We start from the raw sequence: 17,895 nt of genomic DNA, 5'->3' as shown, positions 1-17,895 counted from the left end.
AACAAGGTATGAGAGGAACAATACAAACACAGGAATAAGATAAAGACTCAGCAGAGGGAAAGGGAAATAAACACAGGGCTCAGGCACAGCACAACAGAATAATGTCTTCTTATTATACACAGTGGACAGAAAGGCTATAATCTTAAACTCTTGCACAGTAAGAAATATATCTGTTAAGATACTGGGAAAAGAAAGCTTTCAACTACCAAGAACAAGGAGATGCTGAATTAAATCCATAGGGAGGTATTACAGTCTCCATCAAAATATTTAAAGAATATGTTAGACAAATACCTGTCAGTAATGACAGATGCATATCTGATTTTGACCTACGACTGATGAACAAATTAGATGACCACTGGAGATCCTGTCTGATCTGATTTTGTTAGTATTTCTAGGATAATATTTAGAAAATACTTTTTAAAGCTTCCTAAAGAGCTATGTGCTTCAAGGTATTCATATACCGCTACAATCATTTCTTTCCTCTAAGTCTTAACATATCAAAGTCCAGGTGGCTGGAAAAACTCAAAAGCTTCTAACTCCTCCCAGGAAACCTCTTCAGGTTTCAGTTTGTTGTACTTTCAAATATTTCAAAGATGGTGTAAGAGGGGTCTGAACTATATAAAACACAAATTCCATCAGAATCCCATAAAAAAGTGATTAAAAGATTATTCCACTGCTATGATGAATGATGGCATTTGGCATTTACATAGGACCTCTCAGCAACAATTAAAACTGAAATGTTAAGAAGATTAAATATGTTTGAAAAATGAGAAAATTTGGGCATACTGACTACTAGGAATGTCTCAAATGCTACAAGCTACTTAACAGTAACCACAATAGAAGGAATGCAACTATGCTTTGGATTTCTTAGAGGACCTATGGTGGTCTCCCTGAAAATCTGTAACTACAAAATATACATATGCAAGAAAATGAAGATTTGTAAATTCTAAACGCTCCACTTCAGTCACAGCCTCCTGTAAACATCTTTGTAATTCTATTTCATTTTCCAGCAGCTGATAGTAACTGAATGAGACAAGAAATACTTTGCACTCAGCACAGGATAACCTTTTCCAACACATCATATTCTAACATACTCTATTTCAGTACAGCTAAGACTCCATTACCAACAAATAAATGCCCTGTTATACAGGACAATTGCACGGAAGAAGTGCCCATTTTCATGAATGCATCACAATAAACTATCCTCACCATCTGTTCCACCTACTAAATATAAATGTAAAAAGAAGACAGTCCCTGAGCATAACACAAGTTGTATGATGTACTGAATTTTAATGCCTGCATGTATATTCTCTTTTTTAATCAATACAAAATACATATCCCCATCTTGTAAGAGACTTGAAATTAGAGTAACATTTTCCCCAGCTAGAGCTTCATATCCTATGGGAAGGCATACACACAGAGATAATCCAAACTGAAATAAGATACATGACTGCAAAATCAGTAACATCCTTCAGTGGCAGATACTCTCATAGCATTAAAAGCCCAAGACAAAGAGTCAAATCTACATTTTCTGTTTTATTTGGCCTTCTATCACTTACAGAATACTATGGGGGGGCTTATCAGCTTCTGGAAGAAATGTGTGTATTGCTTCTGTGTGTGTAGCAAACTGTAGATGCCCACCACAGTTCCACTTAAAAAAAACCTAACAAATTCTCTCTCCTGCCCCCTTCCTATGGCTAATTTAGGTTCTGTATAGCAGGTCCCAAGTTTGTAATAAGATTTAGTGAAGTATTTGGGAGTAGCATGGAAGTATGACACTACTGCATCACTAATCGTAGCCCTGAGAAGAGTTTATGACAAAACACGTGCCAGTATTTTTTATGTTGTTTTCCACAGAGAAAGACATTTTGAACCCTTATATAGTTCAGGGGTATCACTGTCCAAATCAGAAATAGAAGCGGTAAGACAAGAGAGAAACTCAGGTTGCAGCCTTGGAAAATAAGAGTTTACCCTCAAGACAGAGAATTAAACATAAGGAGATGGGAGCACCATAGGTCTACATCAAGATATGAAAATGAAAACAGAAAAAGGACAGAAATCACACAGTTGGCAGAATCTGGAAAAAAAAGTAATCTTATTTCATAAGAGCTCAGAAAGTCTACCAAACACAACATGTCATGAATGTTGGGCAGATCAGTAGTTTCAGACAACAAAACAATATCTGGACCTGAATTGTGCACTACACAAGACCCTGGACCTGTTCTCAAAGCTCCTCTGCAACTGCACTTCTAGCACCCCAAGAAATGCTGTGTCATGAGAGAAACATTTCAACAGGTACAGGAACAGAAACCCTTAAACCTTACACAAAGTTTCCTGCACTTCATGTGTGGTGTACCAAAAAGCCAATAGATTTATTTTTCAAAATCCACCAAAAAACCCTAATGAATTCATTTGATATCATGAGACAACAGTTGATGTCATATCTGAAGATGGGGAGGAATATATACTTGAAATTATGTATCTCAGTCTTAAATGTAGAGAAAAGTGACAGGAAATCATCTAACATTGAATATAAATTTACACAGCAAAAGCTGTAAAACTGAGGGAGTATTGTCTATTTTGAATAATGATGTTGGATCAACATAGAGAACTAGCTATCCACATGGGACTGCTTGATAATCTGCAGAAAGATCATGTATGAAACCAAAGTACACTTTCATGGGAGGCTGTGATACAATAAGGCTTACAGGTTACACTGGCAGGAACTGGCAATAGCACATTGAACAACTCTCCTATGGCATTTAGGAAGTAAAGTGCCTTGGAGCTATTTTACAGGATCATTATATATAAAAATAGGACTAGGCTGGATGATTAATAAAGAACAATCTTATCTCCACAAAAACAGACATAAAATAACTTCTAGGATTTAGCACAACAAAAAGCTTGTTTGTTATCTTTTCCAACATGGCCACATTGCAAAATACTTCTCTAAATGATTCAGCATTCTGATGAATGAAAGAAGTGCATTGTAAAGATTAAGAAACAGTTATGTCATTCTTTGACTTCACTTAAGCAGAGACAAGAGTCTTAGTGAACACTACATTTTGTACTCCCTAGGGAACTTTTCCAATTAAATTTCATGCAGAGCAGGAAAATCTGCCTATGACATGGAGATTTAGAATTTACTCTTAGCACCTCTTCAGAGAAAATTCTTTGTTAATTACAGAACGTGATCCATGAACCTCTCTAAAAAACCCACTAAAAACCCTAGAAAATAAAATCAGAAACTGTATCTACCATCTCAAGAGATGTGGCTTCAAAATAGTTACAGATCCAACTGAAGAACTAAATCAACCAAAGAAGAACCAACCAAAACTTTTATGCCAAATCTCTATATGACATGCAATAATGCAAATGAAGAAAAGAGAATGTTAACTTCTAATCTGGCAAGTATGCAAGCAAATATGCTACTATCTCTGGGAATAAATGCACATTAGGTAAGCAAATTCACCATGAAGAAAGAATATCTGTTACACACTGCCCCCATCCCCCAAAAAATCATTACATAACAATCAGCATCTAATTGCTAAATCACCTCTCTGCCTGCAATTGCTTAGGTCTGTCAAACTTTAAAAAGCAACCACTGAGGACAAAAAAAAACTGACCATGGATTTTCCAGGTAGACAGAAAGATGTCTTCTTGAGAAAGGATCAGCTGCTGAGTTTGAAAAGGGGACAGGTAAACAGAAAAATAAAACTTTCCAAGAGAACACAGAGTTTAGAAAAATATCAATATTACAAGTAAGATATTTATTTTACTCCTACTCACCTAAACCAGATTTTTTTAATCTCTTTAAGTGCTGGCTTGTTTGCTTTCCAGTTGGAGACTTTTGCCCATGTTTCATCTCTTTATCAGAACCATCTGCTTCACCATTTTTAGATTCCGATCCTTTGGAAAAAGTAAAATCCCTCAAATATGATGCTTTTGCACTTTTACTAACAATCCCCTCAGCACCCCCTACACCATAAACAAAACAAAAATAGGATTTTAAAAAAGTTGACATTTTCTTGCTGAAAGGCAATATATTTTTCTGGTTACAATACAATTCCTCCTCTTCAGAAGAATTGGATGTAAAAGCTCAATAAATCAATTAAGTGCTGAAAACTAAAGTTTACTGAACACTGCAGTCAATAAAAATGTTCAGTGATCTAATAAAAATAACATAGCTCTATAATGCCCAGGAGATATTTTTAAAAATATTTTAACCTTAAGTCATGGCGCAGTAAAGCAACCTTAGGCAGAAAAAAAGATAATTTCTTTTTGAAGAAACATTTAAAGAAAAGATATGTTTGGAAATACAATTGTCACTTTGTGTTAAACATAGACACAGAAAACTCTTAAAATGAAGTAACTTAATCACCAGAGCTAAAGGTCAAGGTTATGCTGCAGTGATAAGCATGGTATAAGAAGAAAAGCTAACAAAAGGATTTGGGTATTGCAATGCAGAACTGAGACACAAATTCACATTCATGGAGAAGCTTGCCTTTCCCCCCCTCCTCTTTTTATGGCATTGAATATCAGCATGTGGTCCTCCATTAGAGCTCCAGAGCCAAACAAAATGTTACTTTGCATTCCTTTAAAGCTGCTGCTATTACCAATTGTCATTTTACTGCGTGTCTTCAGCTCTTTATTAAAGAAAAATCTCCATCCTTGAGACACGAGTCTTGATAAAGAAATAAAGACGTTAAACAAAGCCACCCAGTGGAAATAGTATTTCAGCAATTCCAAATTCTGTATTCTACACATCTGATTCAGAGGAAGGCTCTGTGACTAGAGCTGATCTTGCAAACGGTCCTTTAGCTATTTACCTGAAGGTGAATCCGACTGCTCATCGGACACCTTTAATGGTGTCAAAACAACACGAGGAACAGTCTTGTTTACCATCATTGAAACTCCATTTCTTCTTTTCTGCTGTTGTCTCAAAGCCTACAAAAACGATAACAAAACGTAAAACTGTAATAAAGAATAATGATTATAAGTGAATTACACATGACATTTCTCTACCATTAATCTGAATCCCTTAAAATAAGCATAATTTATACAGCTACTGACTTGCCAGACTTCACACTCGTCCTCTTTATGTCATTTTCTTTTAAAATACAAAATCAGGCTTTTACTCCTTTTTTTTATAGAGAAAGAAGATGCCCCTTAGATCATTTTCCAATCCAGTTTTGACAACAAAGAAGCACGTAACTGTTTGCTCTACCTTAACAGCACAACATGATAACCCATGAAATGTGAAACTAAGACTTCTAAAAAAAAAAGTAAACCCAAAATGCTTCAAAACCAGAATAAAAATATATATGTCTGCACATCTCTCGCAGGTGCATCCTCTCCAGTATACTGCTCAGTCAATCAAGTTAACACAGAGTGTCATCAGTATGTACAGCATGTAAGGACTACAGTATTGATGCACTCACTCAGCCGTGAGTAGTGCTGCACAAAATCACTGAACATGGCAGGAATCATTTATTTTCGTGAAGGGAATCAGTCCTAATCTTGGAAACCTTGCAGCATTTGGCTTCTGTCTGTTTGACTTTGGGCATTAACCTTCAGAACACGAACATGATGGTGTTCTGGCAAATCTGGGGGAAAATGATACACGAATAAATCTCTTCAAATGGTAGTGCTTTGTGTTTCATAAATGTATCAAATACAGGGCTGATAATGTAATATAAAATATCTACAGATTAGAAATAGCAGATACCCATCAGACTGGTTTATATGGAAAATTATATATAATTCAAAAGGTCTTAAAACATAAAAATATGAATACCTGCCAATTAATACATCTGCAAGCATTAAAATTCTGGAATTAATCAGAATGGGCTGGGCTTAATACAGACTTCTCCTAGCCTCCCGTCTATTTTTCTCCATTCTTACTGTGCACTCTATTTTTACAGTTGTGATTTGTGTTATGAACTTGAGGGATTTATTAAAGTAATACCATATCAACAAGGTACATATTTGATATGAATTATCCCTATAGGTTTATGAGCATGAATGACTTATGCCCTATAACGTTTAAGTCTGTAACTTTAATGGATTGTAATACCTTTCCAAATTGTTCACATAGCTAAATAATAGGAAAAAAAACCTCTGAGAAGAAAGAAATCGATATTGGTCTATTCCTCTAAATAACACTCTACACAACATAAAATACACCAGGCGACATAGAAGCTATTTCATGGATTAACCCATTTTATTCTACTTCTGAAAGGACATGTAAGCACTGTGCAATAAAAATCAAATTCGACCACTTGAAATCAAACAAAGAGAGGAAGCTGGTCAGATCTACACTGAACCCAAGAAGCAGCAGAAAGCCATAAAGAACAGCTGTTACTTCAAACATTTTTGAGACAGAAATTTCATACTGGTATCAAGCAAGCACAGCCAGACTTATGGACAGAAAATTCTAAAGTGTTAACATTCCTCCAAAATTCCTGAAAATTCCAAAAATTTCCAAATGCAAACCTAAGTGGCAAATCAGATGATCCTTAATTAACAGTAATACCATGGAGACAGTGGGAAACAGTTCATTAAAAATTAACTGAAAAGACTGGCAATGTCTGCACCACCAATACACCAATATAACACAACTTTGTATCATGGTGCCCCACAGCCTGATTTGCCTCATCTCATCCTCATTTCCTCCACCCAAGGCAAATGGTTAGAGCCCAAACAGTGTTCCATGTTGTCCTCCTGCCTCCTCCTGACTTTCCAAGACCATTTTCACCCCCAGCAAGGTTTCACAGCCTTGTGGCCAGCCTCCATAGGGAAACACCATTTTAATGATTTATACAGCCACTGCAGCAAAGGCAGATTCTTTGTCAAGCCCCATAGTTGATTTTCAATGCCTACACTGAACTCCCATGAAGCAGAGAAAGGAACCAGCAGTGTATCCACCACCAGTGACAGGCACACAGTGTTCGTACACCTCAGTTGACACGTGCTGCTGGAGCGAGGGCAGCGGTACCCAGTATTTGTCAGGAGCAGCACTTACCTTCTTTTCTGTTACTGGCAGGGCCCCCTGTGGTCCTTAGCACACATTTATGCAACTGATCTGGCATTTACAAGAAGCACAGGTCAACTCATGCCCATGGAGCACTAATGCAAGACACTCCCTGGACAATCAGATGAGGAAATACAGCTGGGAGCAGACAAAGCTACCAGAACTATTTACTTCGAGGCATGGCACACTTCTCTAGCTACAGCCTAAGCACCTCTATATATGAGGGTCAAGCAAAAACCTTAAACTCACCATTTCCCTTTGACAAACATTTGTTTTTCAGAGTTTCTTTTTCCCTAACATGCATTGATTCATTTCCAGGCCTTTCCCCAGCTCCTCCAGTTTCACAGCACAAGGAACTGATCACCAAAAAGGGCCCAAGTGAACTCTGAAAATCAAGCTGACAGTAAAGCTACACACACCTGAAGGACAGTCTGTAGAACAAAAACAAAAAAAGAAAAAAAAAACCAAACCAAAAAAAAAAAAAAAAAACCAAAACAAAACCCCAAAAAAACCCCACCAAAAACCAAAAAAACCCAACCTCAAAATCCCCCCCCAAAACCCAACTCCCCACAATATGGATGTTAAATCCAAGTAAAACCTTTAACACAAAATTAACAAATTACCAGTGAATTACCCTGAGTACAGAGAATAGACACATAACCTTCCCCATGCCTCTCAGTCTTTTCATTTGTCAAATGAAAGATATAAGACAGGGGAAGAGGGTACAAAGATAACAAGTAAACAATCTAACATATGATTTGCAGGGTAAAGAGAAGGCTGAGATTCTGCACAGATGTTCTTGTTGTGATATGCCCAGCTAATCACAACAATTTTGTGGTAATTTCACCCCTGAATTTGAAGCTACAGGATCTGAAATTTTTGGGCAGACAAGTCTTTGCAAGACAACCCAGCAGCAGGAGAAACTGCTGACTTACACCCAGTTACAAGGGAAGCCAAACCCCAGAAGGAGTTAAGTATAAAAGAAGGACAACCTCTGTAGTCTCCACTAAGGACAAATATATAACTTCTTTATACCTAGCCTGAGGGACATTCATTTTAGAATACAAGACTACTGTAGGATAAGACAAGAATCTTGTAACCCAAGATTAATTCTACTTAGCGGGGAAGTCAATGAGATTACTCCAAGTGAAACATGCACCAAATGCCTGCTATACTGAGCTTTTAGTGCACCAAGCTAATTTAGTGCTTTCCTAGTCACCATGGCCAAATAAATCAAATTTATAACTAGAACTGAAGAAAATGAGAAATGTTGTAACTTATTCCACAGAAAAATGGTTCCAGATATCACTGTAGATACGGAAACAGTAACTAACACATACTACATTGTCATCTTTCACAGACACAGCCTTTTCCATCTCATCCATATTTAGAGATATATAACCTCCTAGCTGGACTTCCTACAGAACTGCAAGAAACAGATGATGATTTTACCAAATGGTAAGGTGTCATTTTCACTATGGTAAATTAGAAAAAAACACATGTAGTGCATATGATAGCTTAAATAAAGAATATTTTTCTTTAATGAGATGCTATGTTTACATTTCAAATGCATTCAATCACTCCATGCTAAATGCTTGAGTAAAAAAAGCTGCACGTTTTAAATACCTAGAACTTATCACTGTCCAAGTATTCTGTAAGACATTACTACCATCCTATTTGTACAACAAATAAATTTAAAAAATGAAAAGAAAATTAAAGTTCATGTAATATACCAGTTAAAACATTACAAGCTCTCTTAAAATTACCACCAAAACATAATACTTACATCCAGCCTTTCACAAGCAGATTTGCAAAGGACATCTGTGAATCTCTCGCACATAATGAGTATGGAGAATTCCCAGTATTCCCATTCATAAAAATGAACCTGTGACCATCTGTTGAATAACACTGCCATGGTCATTATACAGTGCTTGGCATAATTATTTGGTTTAATGAAGTTATTTTTATTGCCAAAATCTTTAAGTAAACTATCAATCCATTTTCATACAAATAATTCAAAATAAAATAAAAAGATGAAAATTAAGAAAACATAAACTCTGAAGATAGATGGCAAAAGAAAAAACACCATGAAATTAACAGTGAACTTCTAATTCCAAGCGGGTTTTTTTAAATAAAGAGGTGACAAGAGCAAGGTTCCTTCTGTTTTTCAGAGAGTTTCTATTCCTACTGGAGTATAGCAGTATTTTGGAGGTTTCATGAATGCCATTATATGCTCTTAAGAATAGTAATTTCATGTTTAGTTGATCTTAACACAGGAAGGACTTCTTCACCCATGTGACACAATGGTTGACTGTCTTCAGTTAAAACTCATAAAGTCATCTTTCAAGAAGGAATGAAAGGAAACAATATAAACTAAAACATAACTGTAGATGGGGGCAAAATACCTCCCCAAAAGAGCACCAGAAGTAAAATGTCATCCTCTGTGCTCTGATTTTACTGCTGCTTGGCAATTTTTTTTGTTATTTTTCTTTTCCACATCTTTTAAACTCAGAATGAAAAAATGGAGCACACAGATAAACCATTAATGCAGAAAACCACTTTCATTTGAGCTTAAATGCGTGACACGCTGAGAATGTTAAAAATTAAGTCATTATCAACAAAGACATGTAACACTTGGTTGCATTAAGCAACATCGTCCCAGATTTCTACTTGTTCCATAAATGTCAAGTCTACATTCTGAAACTCATGTAATGAAACATAACCTTTGAAATTTCACACATTATGGATCAGAAATGCAAAGCTATGGAATGCCTCCATTCTGCCATGTGAAAGCACCAGCTACGATACAGTGAGCAAAGTCTCTTGCACAAAATAAGTAACAACTCTACATCATGGTTATGGATCCCAAATTGACAAAGATGAAACAGACTTATGGTTTATCACTGATTCACTTAACACCACCACAAAATTCACTCTTTGTCTTCTCTCTCACCCTCATTTTGTTTAGTAAAATTAAGAGACTCTAATTCCCACGTCTCAGTTAAATTAAAATTTCTCAGTGGCAACCTGCTCCATGGACAGACAGAGCAGTTAAACTAAAACAGTAAGCACCACAAATCATGAAGAGTAAACCCATTATTATTTCCTACATGCCACTAATTCTTATATTAAACATAAACAAAGCACTCAGTAATAAGCATGCAACTATGAGATTAAAACACAATAAAGATGTCCTATGGAAACAACTACAAAACACAAAGTGCCATTTCCAAAGCAAATTAAATTACTTCCAACCATACTAGTACACTAAACATGTCAGTATGATGCCAAGAGTACACTGTTGGTCATCTGGAGATGAAGAGTAGTGTCAGAATCAGCAGGATGGAAGTTTGGAAACCTAGAGTTTATTTTGAAACAACTGCTAACACCTTCTCAAATAAGCATCTATTCTTGCCCTATGCCATCCTCCTACCTTGTGATAGTTACATCTGTATTCACAATGAAAAATAATGTATTTGTTCTTTAGGCTTCAGTAGGGCTCAGTGGCTTTCAGCAGGGCTTTCTGTAGGACTACAGTACACATTAACACCAAACATTTACCTGTGTACTAACCAACACTGAACTGAAGTGCTTGGACCTTTGTGGGGCAGAGACAAGGAGATTTGTCTGTTCACATGTGTGTCTGTACACCTGCAAGCTAGCACTATTTTCTACAGGATTACAATGCAGTCACAGCTACAGTTGCTGCAGATCACGACAGACTGCAAAGTAAATGCTTTTGGTGCTTTCCCAACCACAGAAAAAAGGACAAAAAACACATGTGATCTGTTTAATGTCTGTTTTGACTTGCATGTGAATGGGAATGATGATAGTATATGCATCAACACAGTGAAAGCTTTTTAACAAAGAGAAGAATTGGGTTTTTTAAAATGTTTTGTGTAGTATTAAATTAACAACATCCATCAGCTGAAAAGTGTTTTATGGGGAAAAGAGTTCTTTGGCACAACAAAGCACTTGTAGGTAAGGAAACAGTTTGTAAAAGCAGTTTAAAAACAAATTAAAACAAAGATAGCAGTGTCAATACAAAATCTTAAAACAGTAATCAACACTTTCCATGAGGTCAAATTTTCAAACACACTCTGCACAGGGGCCAAAGCATACATCAGGGGCTTAATGGCTAGACTCTGCAGATCAAAAATCTTCTCATCTTACCACTCAGAGAATTTACATTGCACCAATGTAAGCACTGTAATGTCTTTCTGCCTGACATCCTGTTTCAGCCTGGGTACTCTTGCTTACCCACACATCCTGAGCACACAGACTTCTGGGGACCTACCCAACAGCTCCTGGAACACCATTTGCAGATAACTGCATGTCAACATTTTGTAAGAGGCTTCCTAGAGCTCTGAAGAGTTGTGAGCTGTTCCAAATCCTGCCTTTCCCTGAAAAGACCAACACTTTCTAGGATGCACTTCAAAATCAAGGCATGATTCATTGCCACCTGGATTTCATGTTACAATAATTTCATGTTACAAACTATTCAAATCAAAAGCTGTTCCTTTTACACGGCCCAAAAAAGAAGATACTCACTTAGATATTCACTGTCACTACAAGGAAAAATCACGTAACTCCACTGCAAAGCTTAACTGGGACTCCAGTCTCTAGTGATTTTATTTTCATTAATACAACAGCAGTGACCAATCAATCTGAAATAGTTCCCCAGGCTACTTAAGGGACAGGCTACTTACAGAAACACATGACAGATAAATGCAATGCTTAGAACTAGGCTGCTATCTTCAGCCTGACTACCTGAGACTTAGAAAAAGCCACTGATCTACAGAATAGAAGAGAATACTTTCAACCTATATTTGGGAAGAAGACTTCACTATGTTGAAGTGGCAGGTTTAAACAAAGGTAATGCTCATGCCAGGACATATTTTAAATGAGGGATACTGTCCGACACTGAAGTAGAGGGGGAACTACGCTTCAACACCTAGAAGTGCTTTAAAATTCTTTAGTTATTTCTCAGACTAAGAAGTTCTCTAAAATACATTTATCAAAACAGAAAAGGTGCAGGAGCATGCTGTGCAAACACGCCCAGAGGAGAAACAAGCAGAACGCTCCAGCAACTGGGAGGCAGTTATTACAAAAGCAGTAAAAAGCAGAGATTGTGTGGATTCCTGTCCCTTTCTTTCCGTCACAGATAAGGGCTGAGGACTACAGGGATGACCCAGAAGAGAGTCTCATAAACATTGTCTTGGGTCTTACCAAAGCACTGTGTTGAGCAGCTGGTGCGTGCTGCCCATGCATAGGGACCTTTAGATGGACATACCGTGCAGCCAGCCTTCGGGCAATGCATGTACTCCCTGAACAGCTTCTGCTGGAACTCTTGCTCTCCCAGCTTCTTTTCCCCATTATGCAGTCTCCCTGCCATAGCTTCTCTGTCCTCTTCCCTAGACTTGTCTTGGCAATCAGAAAATCAGTTTAGTTTATCATCTTCAAACTTCCATTTTCCGGAATGCATTTTGTAAACTCCAGTGTCCCTTCCCATGTCTCTCTAGAAGTCAAAAAGCAACATGTTTTCCTTCTTTTCCATTTGTTGTCAGGAAAATTTGTCAAGAATCATCACTTATGTTGCCAGACATCTGATCAAATGCTTCAGCTAGGCAGCCAGAATTCTCCAACTGTGGCATTGGTACATCTGTTGCATCTGAAATGAAACATAAGAAGGTGGTTAAGAGAAACACAGAGCTACTGCAGCAGACTCTCTATAACGAGGAATTCAGTACAAAAAATACCTCTCAGTTCACAATGGATTTTCAGAGCCTTTCAGGAAGACACCCTGCATTTAAATTCTAAGTGATTAGGACAAAATCATAATGATCTCTTCTGTCATGTTTGCTTCTTTGGGGTGAGGAAGGGAAAGCAGGGCAGGCAAATGTATCAGGCTTATATTAGAGCATGTGAGGGAGCAGTTGCTCAAATGAGTCAAAGGAGAGACACCACAGACAGACTCATACTGGATTACTTCCTATGGACAGCAAAATGCTTCAAGATAACCTGCATCTGGCTGTAGTCAAGGAAAGAAGTCCTAACAGAATGACTGTGGAGGGAGCAAGACTGGTGAGTTTGCTCTTCTCTCAAAGAAAGGTAAGCAGTGTGAGCTGAAGACAGGAAAGCAAATTCACACCAGCATCATGGGAGATCAGGATTCTACCTTCAGTGCCAACCTAGGCACTTGGACACCTGTGTCCAAAAAAAAAAAAAAAAAAAAAAAAAAAAAAAAAATCTTGAAAAACTAGTTATTTAGTTATATGAAAGCAGCAGGGAATTCAGGCTGAGTCTGGTGCCTGAACTTGGGGGAAAACTACAAAATCCCTGGGTGACCAAAAAAAAAAAAAAAAAGAAACAAACAAAGAGATCTTGATAAACTAGTTATATAGTTATATGAAATTACAGTGTTAACCATCCTGAAATTAAATTTAGTCTCTTGTAGGTTGGTTTCTAAATAAGAATTATATTTGTGGTAGAAATGTCATCCTGAAATATTATTTGGAGCTGGACAGATCTAATGTCCTACAATTCAGAAGCAATACATGAGCTAAACCCTAACTTCCCCATTGCTCTATTAGTGCTTGGGGCGTGACAGCATCCACAGGAAATAAAAAAAGGGGTGGAGTTGCCATTTCTATCATAAGAACAAATCCTACAAATGGGTGCTTTCCTTCTCATTAAAACACTGCATCTACCCACTTCATGAACTATATAGTGGCACATATATGAACCCAGCCACCAAGCATGCAGACAAAGCCCAAAGTTAAGGAAAACAAAACAAACCATGGCAGTGACATACCTTGTGTTGATTCCCTTATTTCCTGAGCTTCTCTCCTCCCAAACCCACTTGGCTGCTGTCTCTGGAGTTTCTGTCTCTACAAAGAGATCTGGATGCCCAGCACAGTCTCAGACATGTCCTGGTTCTGTATTCAGATCCTGAGTCTGAATGGAGTATCCTTCTCTTCTCCCAAAAGAAAATTTATGGGTACCCTTCTTGGTGCTGATTCCAAAGAGCCAAAAGGGAGGCAGGATTTTCTTCCATGTCTGGGAGGTCTACTATCATCCCAGACACCATTAGAGCGCATCTTCAAGTTCTTTCTCCTCTCTTGGTACTGCCCCAGGGAACACCTGGTACACTGACGGGCAAGGTGCTCTTACACTTGGCTATCAGAGTCCAACAGACACTAACACCACCTCAATGTCCTGGGTAGTCACACATTCTCAGTGTTACCTATGTGAGGCCAGTTTGCAGGTATGATCCTTTCTTCTGAGAAATGTTCCAAGAACATCTTGATAGATAAAGATAAATCTGTATACAGCGAAGACTTCCACAAAAAAGTATCACCTCAAGTCAATGGAACAGAAACTGGACCAGACAGAAGCATGTAGATACTATGCCATGACTTGATGTCCATACTGGAGTTAGCCTTGTCCAGAGCAAGAATAATGCACACAGTAGTGTGACCATGTCTAGCAGATGCAGGAGTAGTTCAGTACTTTCCCAGGAAGAGGTCCTTACATGCCAAAACTCTCGAGTGTGAAAATGAGGTAAATCAGTATGGAACTGATCAGTACTGATCGGAAATCAGCGTGCCATAAGCCTTCTTTTCAAAGGTACAAGATCAGCAACAGCTGGGCACACATGCCCAAACACTTCCAACAGCACAAGGGAAACAGAAATCTGTAAAATCTGCCATCAGAAAGCCAAGCATAAAAGGCAGCTCTACACCATAGGCTCTTGTCTATACCCTCATGAACAGGAACTGGTTTGTGGGACATTGCACTCAGACCAAAGTGTAAGCATTTTACAAGAGAAAATTGAAACTCTGTCAGAAACCAAAGGGAGGCACGAAACACACTCAGTGGTAAAACACTCAAAATCTCTTTCCCAACAAGGACACCATGGAAGGTGGTGAAGCTAGAAAGTTTCCAGACCAAAATGGCAGCCCAGCCTTTGAAAGGTGAGGACATAAGGGCTGATCTTTGACACAGAGCTTATGAAAATCCACTGCAACTGCAAACCTCCTTAATCCCTGCAAAACGCCCCGAATCCACTGCTACCTGAGAGAAGTCAAAACCAAGAGCCAGGGCCCAAAAAAATTCCATTTCCTCCATGCTCCTTGCAGAGCTCAAGAAAGGCAGCATTGCAACTAATTTGATTCATGAGAACATCCTGAAATGTGGGCTGTTACAAGCCAAACAGGGGATTGCAATCTAAACCCAGGAATACATCTCCAGAATTCATTTAAAAAAGCAAATCATATGTAAATCCATCACATAATAATTTAAAGAGAATTACATATGAGCAGTTAATAAGTAGATAAACAGTAGTGAAAATCTTCTATTTCCAGCTCAAATCTTCAAGCAAAACTGCACATTATCAACTTCCCTCTCACTTTATTTTTAGAGGTTACAAAACAAATACATACAAGATCAAAGTAATGTGAAGAACACACTGGTTTTAAATAAATTGAGTAGGAAACTGAAAACTGACTTGTAGGCTTTCATTCTTTGAAGACTGTTTTGCAGTAGACAAAAAGCAACAGGTAAGGAAGACCCCATTACAGCATATTATATATAGTATATATACATTTATATATTATAAGCATTTCCTGAGAGTATGATGATGGCTTATCCTCTGTCGCTTTAGCATGGAATCACTAAGTTTGTGCTGGTTGTAAGAGTGTTACATAGTGTGTCTAAAAGATTCTTCTGTATTCAAAGGCCTGACAGGTTCTTTGTATGAATTTTAAGTACTATGCATCCATAAAAGCAATTGAAAGATTGGAAAGCAAAAGAATAAGTTTCTAACAGCAATTTTATAAATAAAATCACTGTTAAGGTTTATTCACCTATACTACAATACCAAAACAAACCTGCAATGTGTATATATGGCAGTAGCCAACATCTGAAATTTTAAGAGAAAACAAAGCAAAAGACTACTATTCTACTATACAAATGCCCATTTGTCTCACATTGTGCATAGAGAAAACATTTTGCTGATAGCTATAATGCTACTCTCATACTCTGACGCACAGGATCTAATTACCATCAACTTAATTAAAACTAATTTCTTTTTATCGATTACTTAACTTTCTGATGTTGCTTTAACCCTATTGCCTTAGGGAATGTTTTCAAAGATTCACATCAATGTTATGACTTTTTATATTAATTAAGCTATTCTGATTAATTTGCCCTTTTAAAATTATTCTCAATGCTACATATCTGCTAAATGACAAATGGCAGAGTTTAAACAATTACATAAGTTCAAACATTTCTGGCTTTGCTTGTTTTATTCCCTTCTTTCCCCTTTGCCTACTCCCTCCACCCCTAGGGAAGTTCACAGATCCCAAAAGATCTGTATAGAAGAGTTTCCAAGAAGTGTAAATTTTTCACAACTATCCTAATGGTTAGTGAGCTGTTTTGTGCCCACTGTTCAATTTTCCTGAACAAACATGTGTAAGGCCTCAATCTAATAATCCTTTTCAGTCCTTAAAGCCTCTAAATACAACATAGCCTTATGTGAATGATAAACATCTATTATTTTATTGGATTTAAACTCAGCCTGCATGAAAAACTAAAGTGTTTAGAGGAGATGTGCACAGGCTTTGCTTAACTTAAGCCTAAACAAAGAACTCAGCAATAAACTACCCCATGAAATACATGATCTTCATTAAGCACAACTAGGAGAGCAGTTGTGAGAAAAATTACAACATCACTTCATTATCCTAACACTTTAGAAAAGTCACAACTCCAAACAGAGAAGAGGTCATGATAGGGGTTTTTTGAATTCTAGCTTTTTAGTTTTCCTTTTTAATTTTTCTGGCTGTAAGCTGAATTAATTTGTCAATGCTGGAAAATAATTTTCACATTATCATGCTTTCAGCTAAAAGGTGACTTTGAATAATCAGCTGCTTTTGCAAGCTTTAATACTTATCATGGAACCTAAATAATCCAAATCATAAGTTTTTTTTATAAAAATAACCCAACCCCACTTTTATACCCTGTAGTAGCAAATACAGTATGAAAAAAAAAATTAACAGATCATAAAGAAAAACTGAATAAGTATACCTAGAGTCTTTCCTATCTGCAGCATTTCTTTCAAAATGCTTTTTTTTAAATTTATTTTTAACCTCACATAAAATTTTCAACACAAATGCTTACATATGAAAAGCAGGGGTGTGATAATATAAAGAATTCTGCTTACTTGAAATTGGCTTTAAGTGCTTACTGCACTTAAAACCCCTTTAAACTCACAACAACTACGACTGTACCCTCACTAAAAACATAGCAAAACCCCCAACAAAACACCACTAAACATAACACTAAAAATCTTTAGAAGACTCTTTAAATTCTGCTGACATCCCACTCACAGAGGAAGGACAGAGATGCTAAAGGGAAGCCAACTGATGATCAGTCAATACAAGCTTACCTGTTTAAGTGCTTTCTTTGTGTGCTGCTGGAAGGAAGATACTAGCTTGCTTTGCACCGGTGCATTAGTAAGGCTTGAATCACGATTGGAAGACATTTCCTCAGATGTCTGCTTTGGGCAAACTTTATAAAAAGAAATAAAAAATCAGAATACTGTTATGGGGGTTACCTTCCCTATTCCTCGGAGAGTCGTAAGGACAGAAAAATAAACCAAGACAAGCAAATGCCTCAAAAACAAAAAGCTTGCTGTAGAAAATTCAGCTAAAATTGAGGTCCACATTAGCTGAAAATCCAGCCATATTCTAAGAAAATGCACTGCTTCACTAATATTTGTACCACATCATACCCTTTCTATGCAGTTCAGGAGGCCTTGCAATTTTTGCCTTTCAGGTCCTGAAAGGTAACTGAAATAGTTT

At 37.3% G+C, this 17,895-nt stretch overlaps 1 protein-coding gene across 1 annotated transcript in view; it reads right to left on the bottom strand.

Moving 5' to 3' along the window:
- ASXL3 (ASXL transcriptional regulator 3) overlaps positions 1–17,895 on the bottom strand; it is a 132,660-nt gene that overhangs the window by 41,155 nt on the left and 73,610 nt on the right. Inside the window, exons 8-10 of the mRNA XM_031066614.1 lie at positions 17,481–17,602; positions 4,830–4,947; positions 3,790–3,909 (exon numbers count right to left, since the gene is read on the bottom strand). Of these exons, the coding sequence (XP_030922474.1) occupies positions 3,790–3,909; positions 4,830–4,947; positions 17,481–17,602 (360 nt within the window). The remainder of the gene's footprint in view (positions 1–3,789; positions 3,910–4,829; positions 4,948–17,480; positions 17,603–17,895) is intronic.

Source organism: Geospiza fortis, unplaced genomic scaffold, assembly GCF_000277835.1.
Source record: "Geospiza fortis unplaced genomic scaffold, GeoFor_1.0 scaffold53, whole genome shotgun sequence".
Classification (NCBI taxonomy): Eukaryota; Metazoa; Chordata; class Aves; order Passeriformes; family Thraupidae; genus Geospiza; species Geospiza fortis.
Note: the sequence above shows the minus strand (reverse complement) of the source record. Positions and strands in the feature narration are given on the sequence as shown.